The sequence below is a fragment of the Vicugna pacos genome, chromosome X (assembly GCF_048564905.1).
Source record: "Vicugna pacos chromosome X, VicPac4, whole genome shotgun sequence".
Classification (NCBI taxonomy): domain Eukaryota; kingdom Metazoa; phylum Chordata; class Mammalia; order Artiodactyla; family Camelidae; genus Vicugna; species Vicugna pacos.
Window position 1 is genome coordinate 17,995,636 of NC_133023.1, and position 17,604 is coordinate 18,013,239.

General features: G+C 36.4%; 1 protein-coding gene across 5 annotated transcripts in view; it reads left to right on the top strand.

The window, feature by feature from the left end:
- Positions 1–17,604, top strand: part of ZFX (zinc finger protein X-linked) — a 42,418-nt gene that overhangs the window by 19,200 nt on the left and 5,614 nt on the right. For 4 of the 5 annotated variants that reach the window (XM_072956324.1, XM_072956323.1, XM_072956325.1 and 1 more), the window contains exons 2-3: positions 64–152; positions 3,046–3,615. In XM_072956324.1, coding sequence (XP_072812425.1) covers positions 92–152; positions 3,046–3,615 — 631 coding nt within the window. In that variant the 5' untranslated portion in view covers positions 64–91. Of the gene's footprint in view, positions 1–63; positions 153–1,384; positions 1,440–3,045; positions 3,616–17,604 lie in introns of those variants that run through there. The other variant, XM_015246765.3, reaches the window with a different exon arrangement.

Here is a 17,604-nt window from a genome sequence, read left to right on the forward strand (position 1 = left end):
ATGATGTTTTTAATACATGATAGAAAAAAAGTAATACTTGATTTACTTTTTTGCCTGATTTAGGAGCTGTGACTGATGAGAATTAAAGGCCATGGATGAAGATGGACTTGAATTACAACCTCAAGAGCCAAACTCATTTTTTGATGCAACAGGTATAACTACTTGGGTTGTTCCACTTAACAACTGCCAAATTTGGAGTTGGTTATCAAGAGGAAGAATTGCTAGACTCATGTTGATATTCACAGTTAGGTGTCTTATTAGCCTCTCAAGCCTACAAATGTTAAAGTGAGTGCATTATTATTCCCTGCCTTAAAAATTTGGCTCCCTCATAACCAACATTCATTCTTGTCAGAAACAGCAACAATATTAAAACCTTAATATTTACTTTAGTTATTCTCATCTTGCCCAGTTATAACACTAAGTCCTGTTAGAGTTCTCCCTTTGAGAATGCTCCTTGCTTACCTTTCTTCATTCTACTTTCTTCCATGTAGACCAGCTCTCTCATCTCATTCTTAGTCTGCAGTAACTTTTAAATTATTTTCCTTACTGTGAGTCTTGTTTATCTAGCCCACCAGAGTACTCATCATAAAATAACATATGGATCATGTCATTTCTCTATTTTCCATTACCCAGCAGGTAAAGTATAAACCTAAGGCCCTCTGCATTCTGACTCCATCCTGCTTTCACAACCCTCTCTCACAAAAGAGGCATTTGCTTCAGGAAGATGGAGTCTTACCTCACTCCCCAAATTGGACAAGGAAAATTAAATTCATGAAGTTCTAAACATAGAAAAATGATCACAATTTCAGATTACTCATGGTACCAGTAACATAGTGATTATGCTAGGTTTTATAATGTAAAATGTTTTTATATCACACTAACTAGTTACCCGTATAAATAGAATGTTAATGAGTTTTCCATTGGACTTGAAATGACCATATTGCAGCATATTAAAGAAATAGCAATTAACTTTATAAAAAAATTAAATATTGGTGATTTTTAACTTTAACTTTTCTTTAATCTCTAAACCCAGTGGGGTATGTGTATTTTTCTTAACAATTTGGGAGTCTTTTGACTCACGTTGAGTAATTTCAGTTTGATAATGATAAATGCGAAGTTATGATTCTTTCTTCATTAGAACATGAAGTATAATTAATGTGCTTGGAAGAGAGACTAAGCTCTTTGGAGAAAAATGCACACTATTTACTAGCTTAATCTTGCCACAGACAAGCCTGGATCGTGGGCTAAGTGGTAGATTGAAGGCTTTGCATTTTAGCCCTGATTGTTAACACTTATGGTATTTGTTTATCTTTGAGCAAGTCACTTAATCTGCCAGGGCCTCCATTTACATATGTCCTAATAATAATGAAACCTTTCATTACAGTTTTTCAGAACACTTCCCATATATTCCCATTTGATCATCACAACAGTCCTGTGAGGTATGCATGGCAGATACTACTGTCCTCATTTTACTGATGAGGAAACCGAAACTCAGAGGTTAAATGACTTGCCCAAGGTCACAAAACTAATAAGTGTCCAAACCCTGCTCTCTGATATAGATGTTGTAACCAGTACGCTTGCCACTAAATGCTTTTGTCTTCATGTCTGCAAAATGGAGATTATAGTGATCTATTGCTTGATGTTAATACTGAGAATATTGAAAACAGTATAAAGCATTTTGTAAGAGTTCTATAGGAATTAAAGCAAACATACTGTTTATTATTTCTAGGTGTGGTTAAAATGGTTATTAACTGGCTTTAAGATTTCCTACATTTTTAAAGGTTCTTTGGCCCTTGTTGATTATTTATGTTGTTAAACAAAGTCATGTGTCTCTCTGAGGGCCTGGCCAGTGACATACAGTCATTGAGTTAGGCGGCTGCTTGGACTCAGCCTGGTCTGAGTCACATCCAGAAGCACTAATGGACTGAATAGCTTTGTAGGTAAGACTTTTATAAAACGTTGTTTGCTTTTCTCTGGATTAGGAGCCAAGATACCAGATTTGTTTTCTTTTATCTTACATTATGTTTTTTGGCAAGGATATCTGATTTGGATTCTCATTTGTGGCATTCATTCAGAGTAATACTTACTGAGCACCAAAATCTGTGCAAACTGTGTGATCTTGGTGAAGTCATTTAATCTCACTGGGCTTCAATTGATTCACTCCTCTACCTTCATTCCTTAACTGCAGAGTGGACTTAGAGTAGGGTTTCTTACATGCTAAGGAACTGCCTGGGGAACTTGGATCTGGGGGGATGGGAGGAAGCTGGATGGAAGCAGACTACCTTGGTGACGTTGGGGCAGGGCCTGTTCCAACTGACCTCACCTTCCATTGCTGCAGAGTGAGTGCACTTTTCTGCAGCTTACTATCCACAGAGGCTCCTTGACCAGTTGTCTTTCCTCCTTAACTGTGGTCTTCTAGCCTTCTTTCTATTTATGGCCCAATCCTTTTTATATTCTAGATTCAGGGGGTAGTTTCTAAATTTCCATAGTCATAAGTGAAAGATTTTGGTAGGCTATTGTTCTAGAATAAAGGGGGAGAAAGGGGAAAAAATGGAAGGGAAGTAAAAGAAGACATGGGAGAGATGAAAAGAAGAAATATGAGTTGAGAGGTGGAGTAAGAAAGGAAAGAAATGACAAACACATATAATGAAGAAAAATAATATATTTGCCACCTGAAGTTGCTTTACTTGTTAATTTTTATCATCCCTTAAGTACCTGTTCACATTGGCTTAATTTTAGTCAGCCTAGTTTTTTACTTTCATGAATATTTTTCTTCTTTGACTATCTCGATTACTTTGTTTTTCTATTATTTTTCCTTATTTATTAATTGATTTGGGATGAGTATAAAAGTTCTTATATTAAAATTTTCTATTTCTCATATGAGTCAAAAATAGATACCCTCTTTATTTCTTTAATCTATCTTAATGTTTGAGGAAACTGAGGAGCTAGCCTGTTTTCCCGGTAGAAATTAAATAACGTTTACATTAATGGAGGTAGTCATGCATGTCTACCTGAAATTTGTGATTTTAATTTTTTTTCTTTAAGGAGCTGATGCTACACACATGGATGGTGATCAAATTGTTGTGGAAGTACAAGAAACTGTTTTTGTTTCAGATGTTGTGGATTCAGACATAACTGTGCATAACTTTGTTCCTGATGACCCAGACTCAGTTGTAATCCAAGATGTTATCGAGGACGTTGTTATAGAAGATGTTCAGTGCCCAGATATCATGGAAGAAGCAGATGTATCTGAAACGGTCATCATTCCTGAGCAAGTGCTGGACTCAGATGTAACCGAAGAAGTTTCTTTAGCACACTGCACAGTCCCAGATGATGTTTTAGCTCCTGATATTACTTCGGCCTCAATGTCTATGCCAGAACACGTCTTGACGAGTGAATCCATACATGTGTCTGACGTTGGACACGTTGAACATGTGGTTCATGATAGTGTTGTGGAGGCAGAAATCGTCACTGATCCTCTGACAGCCGACGTAGTGTCAGAAGAAGTGTTGGTGGCAGATTGTGCCTCTGAAGCAGTCATAGATGCCAATGGGATCCCCGTGGACCAGCAAGATGATGACAAAAGCAACTGTGAGGACTACCTTATGATTTCCTGTAAGTCTTGGGGTACAGTGATTGTCAGAGGCATTTTTGAAGGCTGTCTTTCCTAACTTACATCGGGGTGAAATTTTCTAGACTTCTATAAAATTCAAGTGACTCTCATAGACCTTCCTTTATTGTTATTTCAGTTTGGAGCCTGTAAGATAACTCAAAATTAAGAAAAGTAAAATGATGCAGAGTAGAGTCATTTCTCTAGACACAATAGAAAGATGAGATTTCTTCAGTCTAGAGAGACAAAGACAGAAGGGAATAGAACTGAACTTTGTGAAATCATGGAGGATGTAATTAGGCTGTTGTGAGCCTTTGTTAGAATTAGGAACCCTCTTGAAACTTAAAAGGAGTTCAACTTGGAGAAAAATGTATAACCAAACTGCTTATATTCTAAGTACAGTACTACTTATGTAATATTTATGTACTTACTCTACTTATATAATATGTAAAATGCTATTTACATAACAGATAGCATGGAAGGAACTCTGGTACAGAATTGAAACATTAATGATTCCAAAACATTTTAAGTATGATGGACTCAGGTTATTGAAGAAAAGTAAGATGTTTTGGAGCCCACCTCTAACGTCTGGGAGGACAATTGTGTCTTCTTACAGTTTATTTCTTGGTACCACTTTCAGAGATAAAATCCTTAGTTGGATAGACCACAATTCTGACCCAGTATGGAAATTCTTATGCCTTTAGGAACTAAACTTTAAACAAATAAAAACTCAGACTATTTGCTTATATAAATTCACAAGACTGTTTGCTTTGCTTGAATACCTGTTATAATACAGGAAATTAATGTAACTTATTGGAGTCCACCAGCATTTTAGGAATTACCTTTTAAATGTTATTAAGATGTTGGAAATCAGAGAATTCTTTGTGTAAAGAGGAAGAAAACACCTTCGTTCAACACGTGTTTATTGTGCCCCTGCTATGTGTCAGACATTGTTGTAGGTAGTGCAGATATGGATATATACTAAATAAAAAAATACATTAAACCGTTGTCATTGGAGAGCTTACAGTCTACAGTAGGGGAACGTGAACAGATGTGCAAATCTTCTCTTTAAAATTTTCAGTAAGTCATTGAATCTCAGAGTCTACTAAACAGTTTTTACAAAGTTTTTAGTATCCATCTTGGCAGATTTCCCTCTGAAGATCTCATTTTAAATGATGACAAAGTAGCAAGTAATAGTGTCATGGTGGTGCACAAATGCTCTTTGTCACAGTATAGATGCCTTTGAGGTCAGGTGACCTCTCCATCTGGTCTTTGCAATCTAGATGTTATGATTGCTTCTAAATTGATTGTATATTTCTTCAGGGGAGGAACTGTCTAGTGTGTCTTAGCTACTTACGTATCTTTCCCATCAAACCTTGTGGCATATTAGATGTGAAATATTTACTGAATGAACGAATACGTGAATGCTGTATCTGAAAGTCTGTGGACATCACACCTCATCCAAGAAATTAGTGACACATTTCTTCTCTACCAGTAGCTATTGGCTCTTACTTGGTTCTGGTCAGGCTAGATATGGTGCTACTGCTTGATGGCACTTGAGTTTTCTGGCTCTTGAGAGGTGGAGTGTTTGAATCATCCCCTTGTTACTCAGATTGTTTCTTAGTTCTCCTTTAATCTGAGACAGCTGCCAGACATTCCTAATTTCTTTGCATTGGTCTTCACCCTCCTAGAGTTTCACTTTGCAGCTTCATAGTCAAGACGCTATTTTGTGAAACATCAGTTTGTACAGTAGGGAAAGTTGGAGAAGATCTGGTGTTGATGAGTCAGGCACTGCCTTACAACAGCTGCAGGAAATAAAATATTCTTAGGGTGCCTCTGATATTAACATGGTCAGTGAGATGTCACTCTAGATCTTGTTGACATCTCCCATGTCTTTTAATTAGAACAGTTAGGTAGGAGATGAACGGGAGTTAGGCATTCCTTTCTGATCCTAGATTCAATTTAGGTGTTGAAATAAATTTTTTTTCATAACAGCTTTATACACATACCATGCTGTTCCCACACTTGAAGTGTATAATTCATTGGTTTTTAATATATTCATAAACTCATGCAACTGTCATCACAATCAATTTTTGAAAATGTTCATTACCCCCATGGAGAATCTGAATCCCTTTAACTATCACTCCTGTCAGCCCTCTCCCTCCCCTCCAACTCTAAGCAATCTAATTTACTTTCTGTATTTGCCTATTCTGGACATTTCTTACAAATGGAATCCTATAGTATGTGGTTTTTTGTGACTGCCTTTTTTATCTAGTATAACGTTTTTAACATTCATCCATGCTGTAGCATGTATCAATACTTCATTCCTTTTTATTGCTGAATAATAATCCATTGTATGGATATCCTTTTTAGTCTGTTTATCAGTTGATGAACTTTTGAGTTGTTTCCACTTTTTAACTGTTTAGGACTGTAATATTAACATTTGTATACAAATTTTTGTTGGACATATGTTTTCTTTTCTCCTGGGTATGTATATAGGAGTGGAATTCTTGGGTCATATGGTAATTCTATGTTTAATTTTTTGAGGAATGCCAGACTATTCCAAAGCAGTTGCACCATTTTACATTCCCACCAGCAGTGTAAGAGGATTCCATTTTCTCCATATCCTCTCCACTACTTGTTAATACTTTTTGTGAGTTTGTGATAGCTGTCCTAGTGGATGTGAAGTGGTATCCTATTGTGGTTTTGATACACATTTCCCTGATGGCTAATGATGTTGAGCATCTTTTCATGTGCTTATTGGCCATTTGTATATATTATTTGGAGAAATGTCTGTTCGGGTCCTTTGACCATTTTTAAGTTGAGTTATTTGTCTTTTTACTGAATTGAAAGAGTTCTTTATATATTCCAGATGCAAGTCCCTTATATATGATTTGCAAATATTTTCTCCCATTCTTTTGGTTGTTTTTTTTTTCCCATTCTGTTGGTTGTTTTCCCTTTTTTGATAGTGTCCTTTGATTCACAAAAGTTTTAAATTTTGATGAAGTCTAATTTTATCTATACAGGTGTACCTTGGAGATATTGCAGGTATGGTTCCAGACCATCACAGTAAAGCGAGTCACATGGATTTTTTGGTTTCCCAGTGTATATAAAAGTTATGTTTACACTATATTGTAGTCTGTTAAAAGCTAATGTATAATAACTTTATGTTCCCCCAAATGTATATATCTTAATTTTTAAAAACTTATTCTAAAAAATACTAACCATTATCTGAACCTTCAGTGAGTTGTAACAGCAAAGATTACTCATCACAATTCATTATAACAAATATAATAATAATGAACAAATTTTGAGTATTGTAAGAATTACCAGAACATCACACAGAGACATGAAGCAAGCAAATGCTGTTGGAAAAATGGTACTGATAGACTTGCTTGATCCAGGGTTGCCACAAACCTTCAATTTGTAGAAAGCACAGTGTCTGAAGTGCAATAAAATGAGGCAAGTGTGTAAACTTTTTTTGTTGTTTATGCTTTTGGTGTCATATATAATAGATTATTGCCTAATCCAAGATTATAAGGATTTACACCTGTGCTTTCCTCCAAGCATTGCCTTTACATTTAGGCCTTTGATCTATTTTGAGTTTATTTTTGTGTCTAGTGTGTGGTAAGGAGCTGAGTTCATTCTTTGGCATGTGGAATTCAGTTGTCCTAGCACCTTTTGTTGAAAAGACTCTTCTTTCCCCATTGAGTGTTCTTGGCACCCTTGCTGAAAATAATTGACTATAAATGTGAGGGGTTTATTTCTGTACTCTAAATTCTATTCCATTGATCTGTATGTCCATCCTTATACTATTTTCATGCTGTCAGGAGTGGGCAGTGAATTTGTAAAATTTACTACCCTAAATATTAAAGTCTAAATTTTAAAGTCCAAGCAAAAATACATAATTCAACTTTTAAAGGTTTAGCAGAATTAATAAGTGATGACAACATAATGCATTCTTATGGAAAACAAGGGTACTTGAGTATGTGTTACCTGCCTTTTATAGTAACATTAAGATAAACAACTAATAGGCCTGTGGAGCATGGGGTCCCTCCTGCCAAAACCTGAACACTTGGCCAGAGTCTCTCTTCTAATGTAAACTGATATGATTCTTCATTTCTAATACACATTTTAATAAAATATGTGCTTTCAGTTATTTTAAGCAGCTTTAAAAGAGACAAATTAAAAAAATTAAAGCAAATAATTTGAGCTTAGAACCTTTTAAACTAGTTGGGGTTAAGTGAAAGTATGTCACCATTTTTAACATGTTTATTATACAACTGGAAATTTTGCTTTGTGGAGACCATTAATAAAACTCTTTGGTGACAGTGAGTGGGGAGTAATAACACAGCTGTGTTCTCTCCATTTGGTTGTTTTTATATTCTAAGGCCAAAGACTTTTTCACTACGATAAGATTGTATTCAAAATATTATTTTACAGTATGCAACTGCTTTTTATAAAAGCCAGATGTTAATACATCGTTACATTGGTTAGTTTTTAACTAATGCTTATTAAACTCCTTTGGTCTGGTGGCATATATAGATATAGATATAGATATAGTTTAAGTCCATTTGAATTAATATTTTGAGAAAGAGTTCAGGTGCTAATGTGTGCAAATTGCTTTCAGACTCATCAGACCCATGAAACCCATCTCTAATGACCCTTGAGTCACTTGGCATTTCCTTCAGGAGATCTAATTAAGTTTGTTTGGTGAGGTTTGTTGTTAATAAAGTTTCCTTTTGGGGGAAAAATGTTTAGGGTTGTATTTTTTTGTGGTTTGATTTTTTAAAATTGTCAGTGTGGACAATTTAAACGTTTTTTTTAAACTTAGGCTTTTTTATCCCAAGAAAGATTATTTAGTTGGAGATTTGTAGCAAGTTGATAACAGTAAAAATAGGTAATAGTAAACCTTAATAAATGATATGTGTGTCTGAACTTAATATATTATGTTCCTTACCGCTACCTTGTAATGTTGGTGTTATCATCGTTTTACAGATTGGGTAACTGAGGCTCAGTTTATGTAACTTGGCCAAAGTTATACATCCAGCTAGCATTAGGGTAAATGTTTGGAATCAAGTGTGTTTCATTCCAAAGTGTTTACTTTCTACTCTCATATTGCCTTTCTTTATGTTATGTGTGTATTCGTTCATAAAGTTAATACTATAGAGCAGTAGAGTTTGGAATAAATAGTGCTTATTGTGGATGGAGGAGGCAAATAGAATTCCGGCGTTTTACTAAAATTTACAATATTACTGAATACTCAATTTCAACATTAGGAAATAATTTAGAGGAGGCTTAAACATTTTCTTAGTTTACCAATGATAGCACAGTCCTCCCAGACAGCCTCCAAACCCTGTTCCATTGTTTTTCTACGTTAAAAATGTTATTTAAAAAAAAATTATGCTTACATGAGAAAAAGGAATTGTATATAAACTATTTTTTTTCTTGCCCATGTTTACTTTTCTTGTGTCTTCATTCACTTAAAACCATTATTGATAAACCACAATAAACTAGGAATCTTGCTAGCTATTAGAGATAAACAGTAAAGTCTCTGGTTTTTTAGAGTTCACAGTCCTGGAGAGAAGACAAACAGAAACTGGTAATTATGGTCAAGTTTGAAAAGATATATAACTTGATGTGCAAAGGATTTGGAAGCACTGAAGGGGAAAATGTTGGCAAATTTTGGGTACAGTTGAGTGAGCTAAATGCTACAAAAGTTTTATAAGCCAGAGTTCTGTGGAAACGTGGTTGAAGACATAACTGAACTTTTTAAGACATAACTATATTTATTCCATCTCTGTGCATTTCCTTCCTTCCCGTATTGTTTTGAAGCAAATTCTACATATCATTTCACTCATAGGTATTTCATTATATATTTCTCAAAGACAAGGATTTAAAAGAAACAGTAATACCATTATCACATCTTTAAAAAATAATTTCGAGTGAACTTAATTTGAGGGATGAATAAAATGCTCACTGGGTGGCCGAGGAGGGCAGAATGGTAGAGGGGAGAGCGTATTAAAGGTGGGGAGGTGTGAAAGATCTTTGAGTGCTCAGAGACTTTGTCTTTGAGTTGCAAATAATGTCTTCCATGAGGCAAATGGAGGCAAGGGCACAAATCCTAAAGGCTCTTAAATATACTAAGAAGCCTGCTTTGCTTTTTTGATGTGGGGAGTTACAGGGTTGTAAACAGATTAATACTAACATGTTTAGATTCACAATTTGGAAAGGTAACTTTAATCGCAATGTTGAGAGCAGACAAGATAAGAGTAAAATCAGAAACAAAAGATACACTTTGGCAGGAGGTAGCAGTAGTCCAGCTAAGAAACAGACGATAGTTTGAAATAAGGTTCTCTCAGTAGAGTTTGGCAAAAACTGCTTCATGACATGCTTAGGAAGTAGAATTTGGATTAAATTTAGAGTTGAGGGAGAGGGTGTGGTTGAAGCTCCCTGTCTGGCTTCTGACTTGTGCAACTGGGCAGATGGCATGACCGTTACCGGAGGCAGAGCACATTTAGGCAAGCTGAAGGCCTGTGTGCAGGGTTGCTGCCTGCAGCTGTCTGCTGTACAGCAGCTGTGTAAAGGGCACCCTGCGGATGAGTGTGGTGGCCCTGGCTTTTTAGTTCAGGGGTTTTGAGCTGTTGGTCTGATGTTATTAGTTAGCTCCTAATTAAGCACAACTTTGGTCATAGTGCAGACATCCAATAAAAAGTTGTTTGGTGGATGAATGAATAAATAAATTCAAACCATCAAATGTTTATTGCATAAACTGAGGATCAGTACAATCTAATGACTTATTTATTGATTCTAGGGGCTATTAGCACAGGAGACATGGTAAAATGTTTGTTTATTCCTTTATTCTATAGGCTGATTGTTATATGTGTATGTATCTTACCATTATTTTCATATATGTGCTCTATCAGTTTTCTTTCTTAAACCATTTGATAAATCACAATAGAAGTTTAGATTAAAAAAAATACATGTCCACAAGGGAATATTTCTGAAATGTGAGAAAAGTCTTATTTATTGAACTAAGAGTATTTTAGAGAAGATGTCTAGTTCTGATAAAATTCAGAAAAATTTCTGTTGATTCATCTAAAATTATTGTGTCTTTACTGTAGGTGTTCTGAAATTTATGTAGAAATCACTAAAATGAATGAATTAAGAGTTTTCAGTTTAATATTCAGGCTGGATGTCAGATTTATACTAAGAAAAAAGTGCTCAGATAAGATGAAGATGTTGCAGTTCTCCCTTCTCCCCACCACAAACATGATTGGGATAAAAGGTCTACATTTTGAAAGTCTTATAAGTAGCTGGAGCTTCAGGTTGGCCTTGTGACTCATATTGACTGTTTATCTGCTTGAGACGGAGACAAAATTGTCTGACAGCTTGCCCTTTGAACAGGTCTCTGATTACTTGGTGCGATAATGGGAGTTGGGCCAGGGGTAGGAGAGAGAGAGACGACGAGAGAGGGAGAGAGAGAACATGCCTCTCCTCTCAGAATCTTAGAGAAACAACTTGATGTATGGAAATAGCGCCTGTGGCTTAGAGTCAGCCAGCCTTCCATTTGGATGCCAGCTCTGCTGCCCACTAGCTGTATGAATTTGAGCAAATTACTGACTTTACTTTGGCATTAGTTTCCTTATTTGTGAAAAGGCAGTAATACTACCTGACCTACAGCATAGTTGTGAGAATTAGAGATGCCCCAGGCATCCAGCACAGAGCGTGCCTGTCAGTAACTGCTAGCCGTTGTTGTCATCCATGCTGAGTCTCTGTGTTGGTGGCATCCACTGGGCTAGCAAGACTAACACTGTACTGGCTTCGCTTAAGACCTTCCTGTTCCATCAGGAAGGGACAGCCTTGGGTAAAGGCAGGCAGAGGGTGGAGTTCTGATAGTCATTCCTTTTTCCCCCTGAAATTGTTAAGAAATCAATTCTTGGTTAACTAGGTTCAGTTAACTATGTTTTAAACCAGTTCAGGGCAATTTTGCAAATATTTTTCATTAATTATTATCTCTGACGCCCTGCTGGAGATCACTATAACTTAGGATAGGCACTTGAATGGCTCTGATCCTTTAATTCCCTGTCTATAGAATGAGGCTAATTTTATTAAGCCTTATAACCTCTCTAGGAAAGTTTTAAGAATTAAAGATCAGATTTTACCAATTCTTTGAAATCTTCTATAGGCTATATAATAAAAATAAGATTTAGCCCCAGAAAGAGGGTTCCTGAGGAGGAAGGTAAGAGAGGGAGGTCTGAAAGTGCACTTTTAATTTATCTACTAGAATATCTGCCCCAGCAGAATGCTTCTTGCAAGTTACTCAGTCTTTTAGGTGCCCCAGTTTCACATCTGTAAAATGAACTTAAAACACCTAAGTTGTGGAGTGGTTGTCATTGATTTCATGATAAAATATTGGGAAACCACCTGCCATAGTGTCTAGAACATAATAAATGGTCTTGAGCTTAGGTATCCTTTTAGGAGGCACTACTCATCCATGGTATCTTCACTATTAAATACCAGTCACCCACACAGGAACCGTTAGGATGTTGAATAACACTGAGTTTTTATTCTGTAGTTTTTCTTTTGACTGGATTTTGGGTTTAGAGGTTAAAAAAGTTGAAGTGATTAAGTAGTAAGATGGCTGTTGAACTTACCAGAGTAAGTTAACGTAGGCACCTGGTTCAGAGATCAAATTCTCTCTTTAGCAGCAATACTGAGGTACTGTTTTGCAAAAAGGCCTAGTGTCCCTCCTTGACATCAGTCTTATTTACAACCTGGGAATCTTGTTAAACATTTTAAAAAGATGTGTATTCAGATTGTCCCTTGAAGTAACTTATTTAGCCCATAAAATCATCTTTATTTTTCTTTCAGATTAACTTGTTTCAAGGTCTGTGAGGTAGCTTCCAGTTCTGGAAGGCTGGGATTTAGTGACTGAATCCATGTCTTCCTTGTGCGTGCTGGTCATAGGTTTAGAGACTTCAGGCTTAATTAGACTTTGAGACTGATTCTGTCCTCATAGAATGGGTTTTCCTTAATTGTTTGTACCTTCGAATAAATAGAGTCTCAAATTTGACTCATTTCTCTATCCAGCTAAGTTTTTCTCTGAGTTCTTCTTTTCCCAGTGACTCTCCTCTTGAAGCTTTTATCTTTTTGATCCATTCTGGATTAGTTCCTTTTTAGGCTTACTGTCATACAGATATTTTTCCAAAAATTTCCTTCTCTCATTTCCTGAGGCCGGTCCATTGTTTTCTGGAGCCCACATCACCTTCTTCTTTGATTTACTCTCTTTACTGGCCCACATATTGAAAACTTTCTAAGCAGTGTGGATTTGTATATACTAGGAATATTTTTATTCTGCCCTTAAACTTGATTGATAAGTTGGTTAGGTACAGAAGTCTAGGGTGAAATGAATTTTCCCTGAGAATTTGTTATGGTGTGTTTCATTGTCATCAAGCGTTTGTTATAGTTTAGAAGCCTGTTGATATTTTGATTCTCAGTTCTTTGCAGATGTTTCTTTTTCTTCTGAAAGCTTTAAAGATCTCTTTATCTCTATTGGTCTGAAATATCATAGGGTTGTGTGTAGTGAACTGTGGGTCTTTTTTCATGTGTTTTGTTTTCGTGGATGTAGTCATTAGCCACATGTGGCTAGTTAAATTTAAGTTTAAATGAGTTAAAGTTAAGTAAAGTCAAGTATATAGTTTCTAAATTGCACCAACCACGTTTCAAGTGCTGAGCAGTCACATGTGGCTAGTGTAGATATATGGGACGGTGCCATCATCACAGAAAGGTCTCTTGGTAGAACATTGCTAACAATATGATCTCTTAAAACTCACAGAAGAGTTACAGAGGTTCAGAAAATAAATTAAAGGACAACAGAGGCAGATAGAAAGTAAGCTGACAGAATTCAAAGAGAACTTGTAGAGAAAAGTGGGAATGTGATCAAGATAAAAGCCACTATAGAAGCAGCTATAAGAATAAATATGCTTCAGTATATAACCAGGTGCAGAGGGACTTGGCTTTAGGGAATCACAAAAATGTATAAATGAAATGGATAAAAATAAAAGTTACAAAAATGATCATGGAGAAGATGGATAGACATGGGAGACAGATAAAGGAGACAAATGCACAAAAGTGAAATTCCAGAAAAAATGAATAAAACCAGTGAGCTAGAAAATATAATGGGAGGAGTTTTTCTGAAATAAAAATTGGAATCTTCAATTGAATCTTTCTTATTTCAAGAAATTGACAGAGTGATAAAAACAACTAAGTCATAATCACAGTGATGTTTAGTGAACTTTAAGGATAAAGAATTACAGGGACATCCACACAGAAATAGTGGTAGAAGACTGTGGAACAATGCCTATAAAGTTCTGAGAAAATGTAACCTACGAATATTATACCAAGCCAATTTGTCATTCAAGTAAAGGCCATGGCCTGACATTTTCAGGTATTTGGGAACTTAGGGGCTATAACACCCATTAGCCCTTCTTGACAGTCCTGTTTGGTAATGAATCTAGCAAACTGAAAGGTCAATCAGTAGAAAGAACTCTAGAATGGAGAGACTCTGATAAAAGCATTGGTAATGAGTACTGAATTCACTTAATATAAAACTAACAAAATATTTGGGAAGGGGAGGTGTGTAAATGTCTTAATTTTTACATCTTTCATAGTAAGGTGATAGTAGATACTGGCTTTAAAATTGATTCATGTGTTATAAGCAAAATATGACTCTTAATGTTCTTACATTTTTTCTTTAGTGGGTTATGAGCTGATGCCATAACGACTAACATTTACTTGAAGATCGGCATTTGTATATTTAACAAATGAATGTCTTGTGCTTATTATATGTCAGGCAGTATTGTAGGTACCTGGGATACATCAGTCAACAAAACAGAGGACAGTGCCTTTCCCTTTTGGAGATTGTATTCTAGCAGAGGTACACAGACATAAATAAATAAGTGATACATATTTGAGGAGGTAAAAAGGAGTATAAGGAGGATTTGGGGTTAGAAATGTGGTCAGAGTTTTGGGAAAAAGGCCTAGAGTGGAGATGCAAAATTAAGAGTTGTTGGCATATAGATGAAATTTAAGCTATAAGGCCGAATGACATCATCAAAGGAGGGATTGTAGATAAACCAAGACCAAGGACTAGGCCGTGGGGTTTGCAACATTAAGAAGTAAGAGAAGGTTCCTGCAAAGGACTGAGGAGGCATGGCCAGTGAGGAAGGAGAACACCAAGAGCCTGTGTCCTGGAAGCCAAGTGAAGAGAGTGAATCACAGGAGAGTGCTGCCAAGGCAAGTCAGATGAGGGCTGAGAACAGGCAACCTTGATGAACAGTTTTGGGGATGTCATGGGCCTGACTGAAGTGAATTTAGAGGATATAGAATGACAGGAAGTGGAGAAATGAAGGTGGCAGAGAAAGGAGATCAAGAGTTTTTGTTTTTCAAAGGGGAAGAAAGAATAGCTTGTTTGTATGCTGGTGAAAATAATCTAGTAGGGCGAAGTATAGGGTATAGCTCAGTGGTAGAGTGCATGCTTAGCGTGCATGAGGTTCTGGGTTCAATCCTCAGTACCTCCTCTAAGAATAATTAAATTAAATAAACTGAATCACCTCCCCCCACCCCCCCAAAAAAAAAAAGGAAAGAAAATGATGTGTAGTAGAGGATCTAGAGGGAGAGAGGGCAGCAGAGGTGCTGGAACAAGAAAGAAAGGGCGGGCTTTAGCTAGGAACACAGGTGGGTTGTCTGTGGTACCAGTCTGGGTTTAGTTGTTGGTCAGTGGGTAGGTGTGGCAGACAGCGGGTCTTCTCTTCTGATTGTTTAATCTCCGTGAAGTAAGACAGAAGATGATCAACTGAGAGTGAGAAGGTGAGGTGATAATAGGGATTTGAGGAGAGAGGAGAATGTGGAAAGTAGGAGGGGAAAGTTAGTAGAGAAGGTCCACCTTGGCCTTCGAGGGATTTCACTGAAGCTCCCTTGAGCAGTATAAAGTATGCCTGTATTTTGCTACAGTTTTGCTGTTGCTAGTGAGATCACTGATAGTCAAATTTTTCTTCAGTTTTAAAGTTTAGAACGCAGGATGAGATGAAAAGTTTATTATTATTATCTTTTTAATGGAGGTACTGGCGATTGATTGAACCAGGGACCTCGTGTCTGCTATACTTGTGCTCTACTGCTAAGCATACCCACCCCCTAAAGATTATTATTATAAGGCTTGAGGAAATATGATGCCAATTTTATTTAAAAAAAAAGAAAAAACTGGGAAGGAAATTTACTAACAAATGATGCAATCTTTGGTTAGTGGGACTATTTGTGATTTTATTTTTAATACTAAATTTTATCCAGTGAACATACAGTTCTTCAAAAAATCAGAAAATGAAAGTAAAAGTCTGGGTTTTAAAGACAGGCACCTCCTAACTCTCCTACTCCTCACTTACTATACCAACTGGCAAATCGCATATCATCTCAGAGCTTTCCTGTCTTTATTTGGAAAAGGTGAGAATCAAATGAAATAAAAGTACATAGAAATGCTAAGGAAATTGCAAAATGCCATGCAAATAGTAGTTATTATTAGAGGTGTTCTTAATTTCCAGAAATTACGCTCTTCTATTTTGGAGAGGCCTTATTCTAAAGCTCTAGTTCTTCATTACAACAGCAGAAGGCACTTATGCAGAAATCATGTATGATGACTCAGCTTTATCGAAACCTTCTTTGTCTGTTTTTAGAAATTCATTTTTAATGGTATCTTTAAAATCACAGTGAAATTTTTAGTACTTAACAGTACCATCAAAGTGGTATATGTGTGTGTGTGTGTAACAAATCACTTCTATAGTATTTCATATTTGGAATAATTTCGTAGATTGAGTTAGTAGGACAAATTCTCAAGGTGAAAATCTGAAGGTGAATTCTACTTTTGTCTAATAATAGAGTAACTTTGCTCGGCTCAGGTAATCCTGTATATTTCAGATGTGTTTCCCACACATTTATGAAAGCAAATAAAGGTCTTTTACTCTTAAGTTACTGGTAAGTGCATGACATTTTGCAAGCTCCAAAATGATTAGATTTTCTGGTCATGAAAAGGTTTTATCTTACAAGTACAACAAGCTAACATATGCAAAAACAGCTAGCCTGACCTTGTTCTTTGTAAACACAAGGACATTTGATTTTCCAGTACCTGTTAGAATCCATTTTGACAAACCTTGCCCAAAGAGGCCAAGCTTCATCAACAGTATCAAATTGTTCAGAGATCAGTTCTCTGAAGATGTACTGATTTATTCAGAACTCTCCTTCTAGTTTGGTGAGATCTACAGCCTTCTAATGCTATCTCAGTTTGAAATTCCAGAGCCACCTTTAAGAAAATAAGTGACTCAGTCAGCTTGGTCTGTCATAAAAGTATTTAGCTTTGAAAAAAAGGGTAAGTACATGTCAGACCAGAAAATAAGGACATAATGCCAATTCTTTTCCTCTACAAACCATTTGTATAAAGCAGAGTCAAAATACTTGAATTTAGGTAGTTAGGTTCAGAGTTCAGGAAACCTGTTTTTGTTTTTGTTTTTCTTTTTCTTTTTGAAACCACATAGAGTTTAACCAGCTAGCACCTTCATATCATTAAGCTTGTCCTTGATCAGCTCATTGTCTCTAGCTTCTCAAGCTCTTAACCCATTCACCATTCTCTTCCTGGTAACCACAGCGCTCACCTCCTACTTCATGTCCACAGTTGAAGCCGCCGATCATGTACTCCTTCAACTCTTCTGCCATTACAATCTTCCCCCTCTAAACACAGCATAAGCTGCGTTCTTATCCATATTTACCTCCTTAGATCTCAGAAGAATGGCATATTGTTCCCCCGTTTTATAGAAAATTCCTTCATCTTTATGCCTGGTTTCATCTCTCTCTTCTTCTGAGATCTTGGTCCCAGAATTTCACCAGGTCCTCTGGCTTCAGCCTCTCACTTTCTATTATATTTTCTCTCACAGACCAAGTGTGCACGA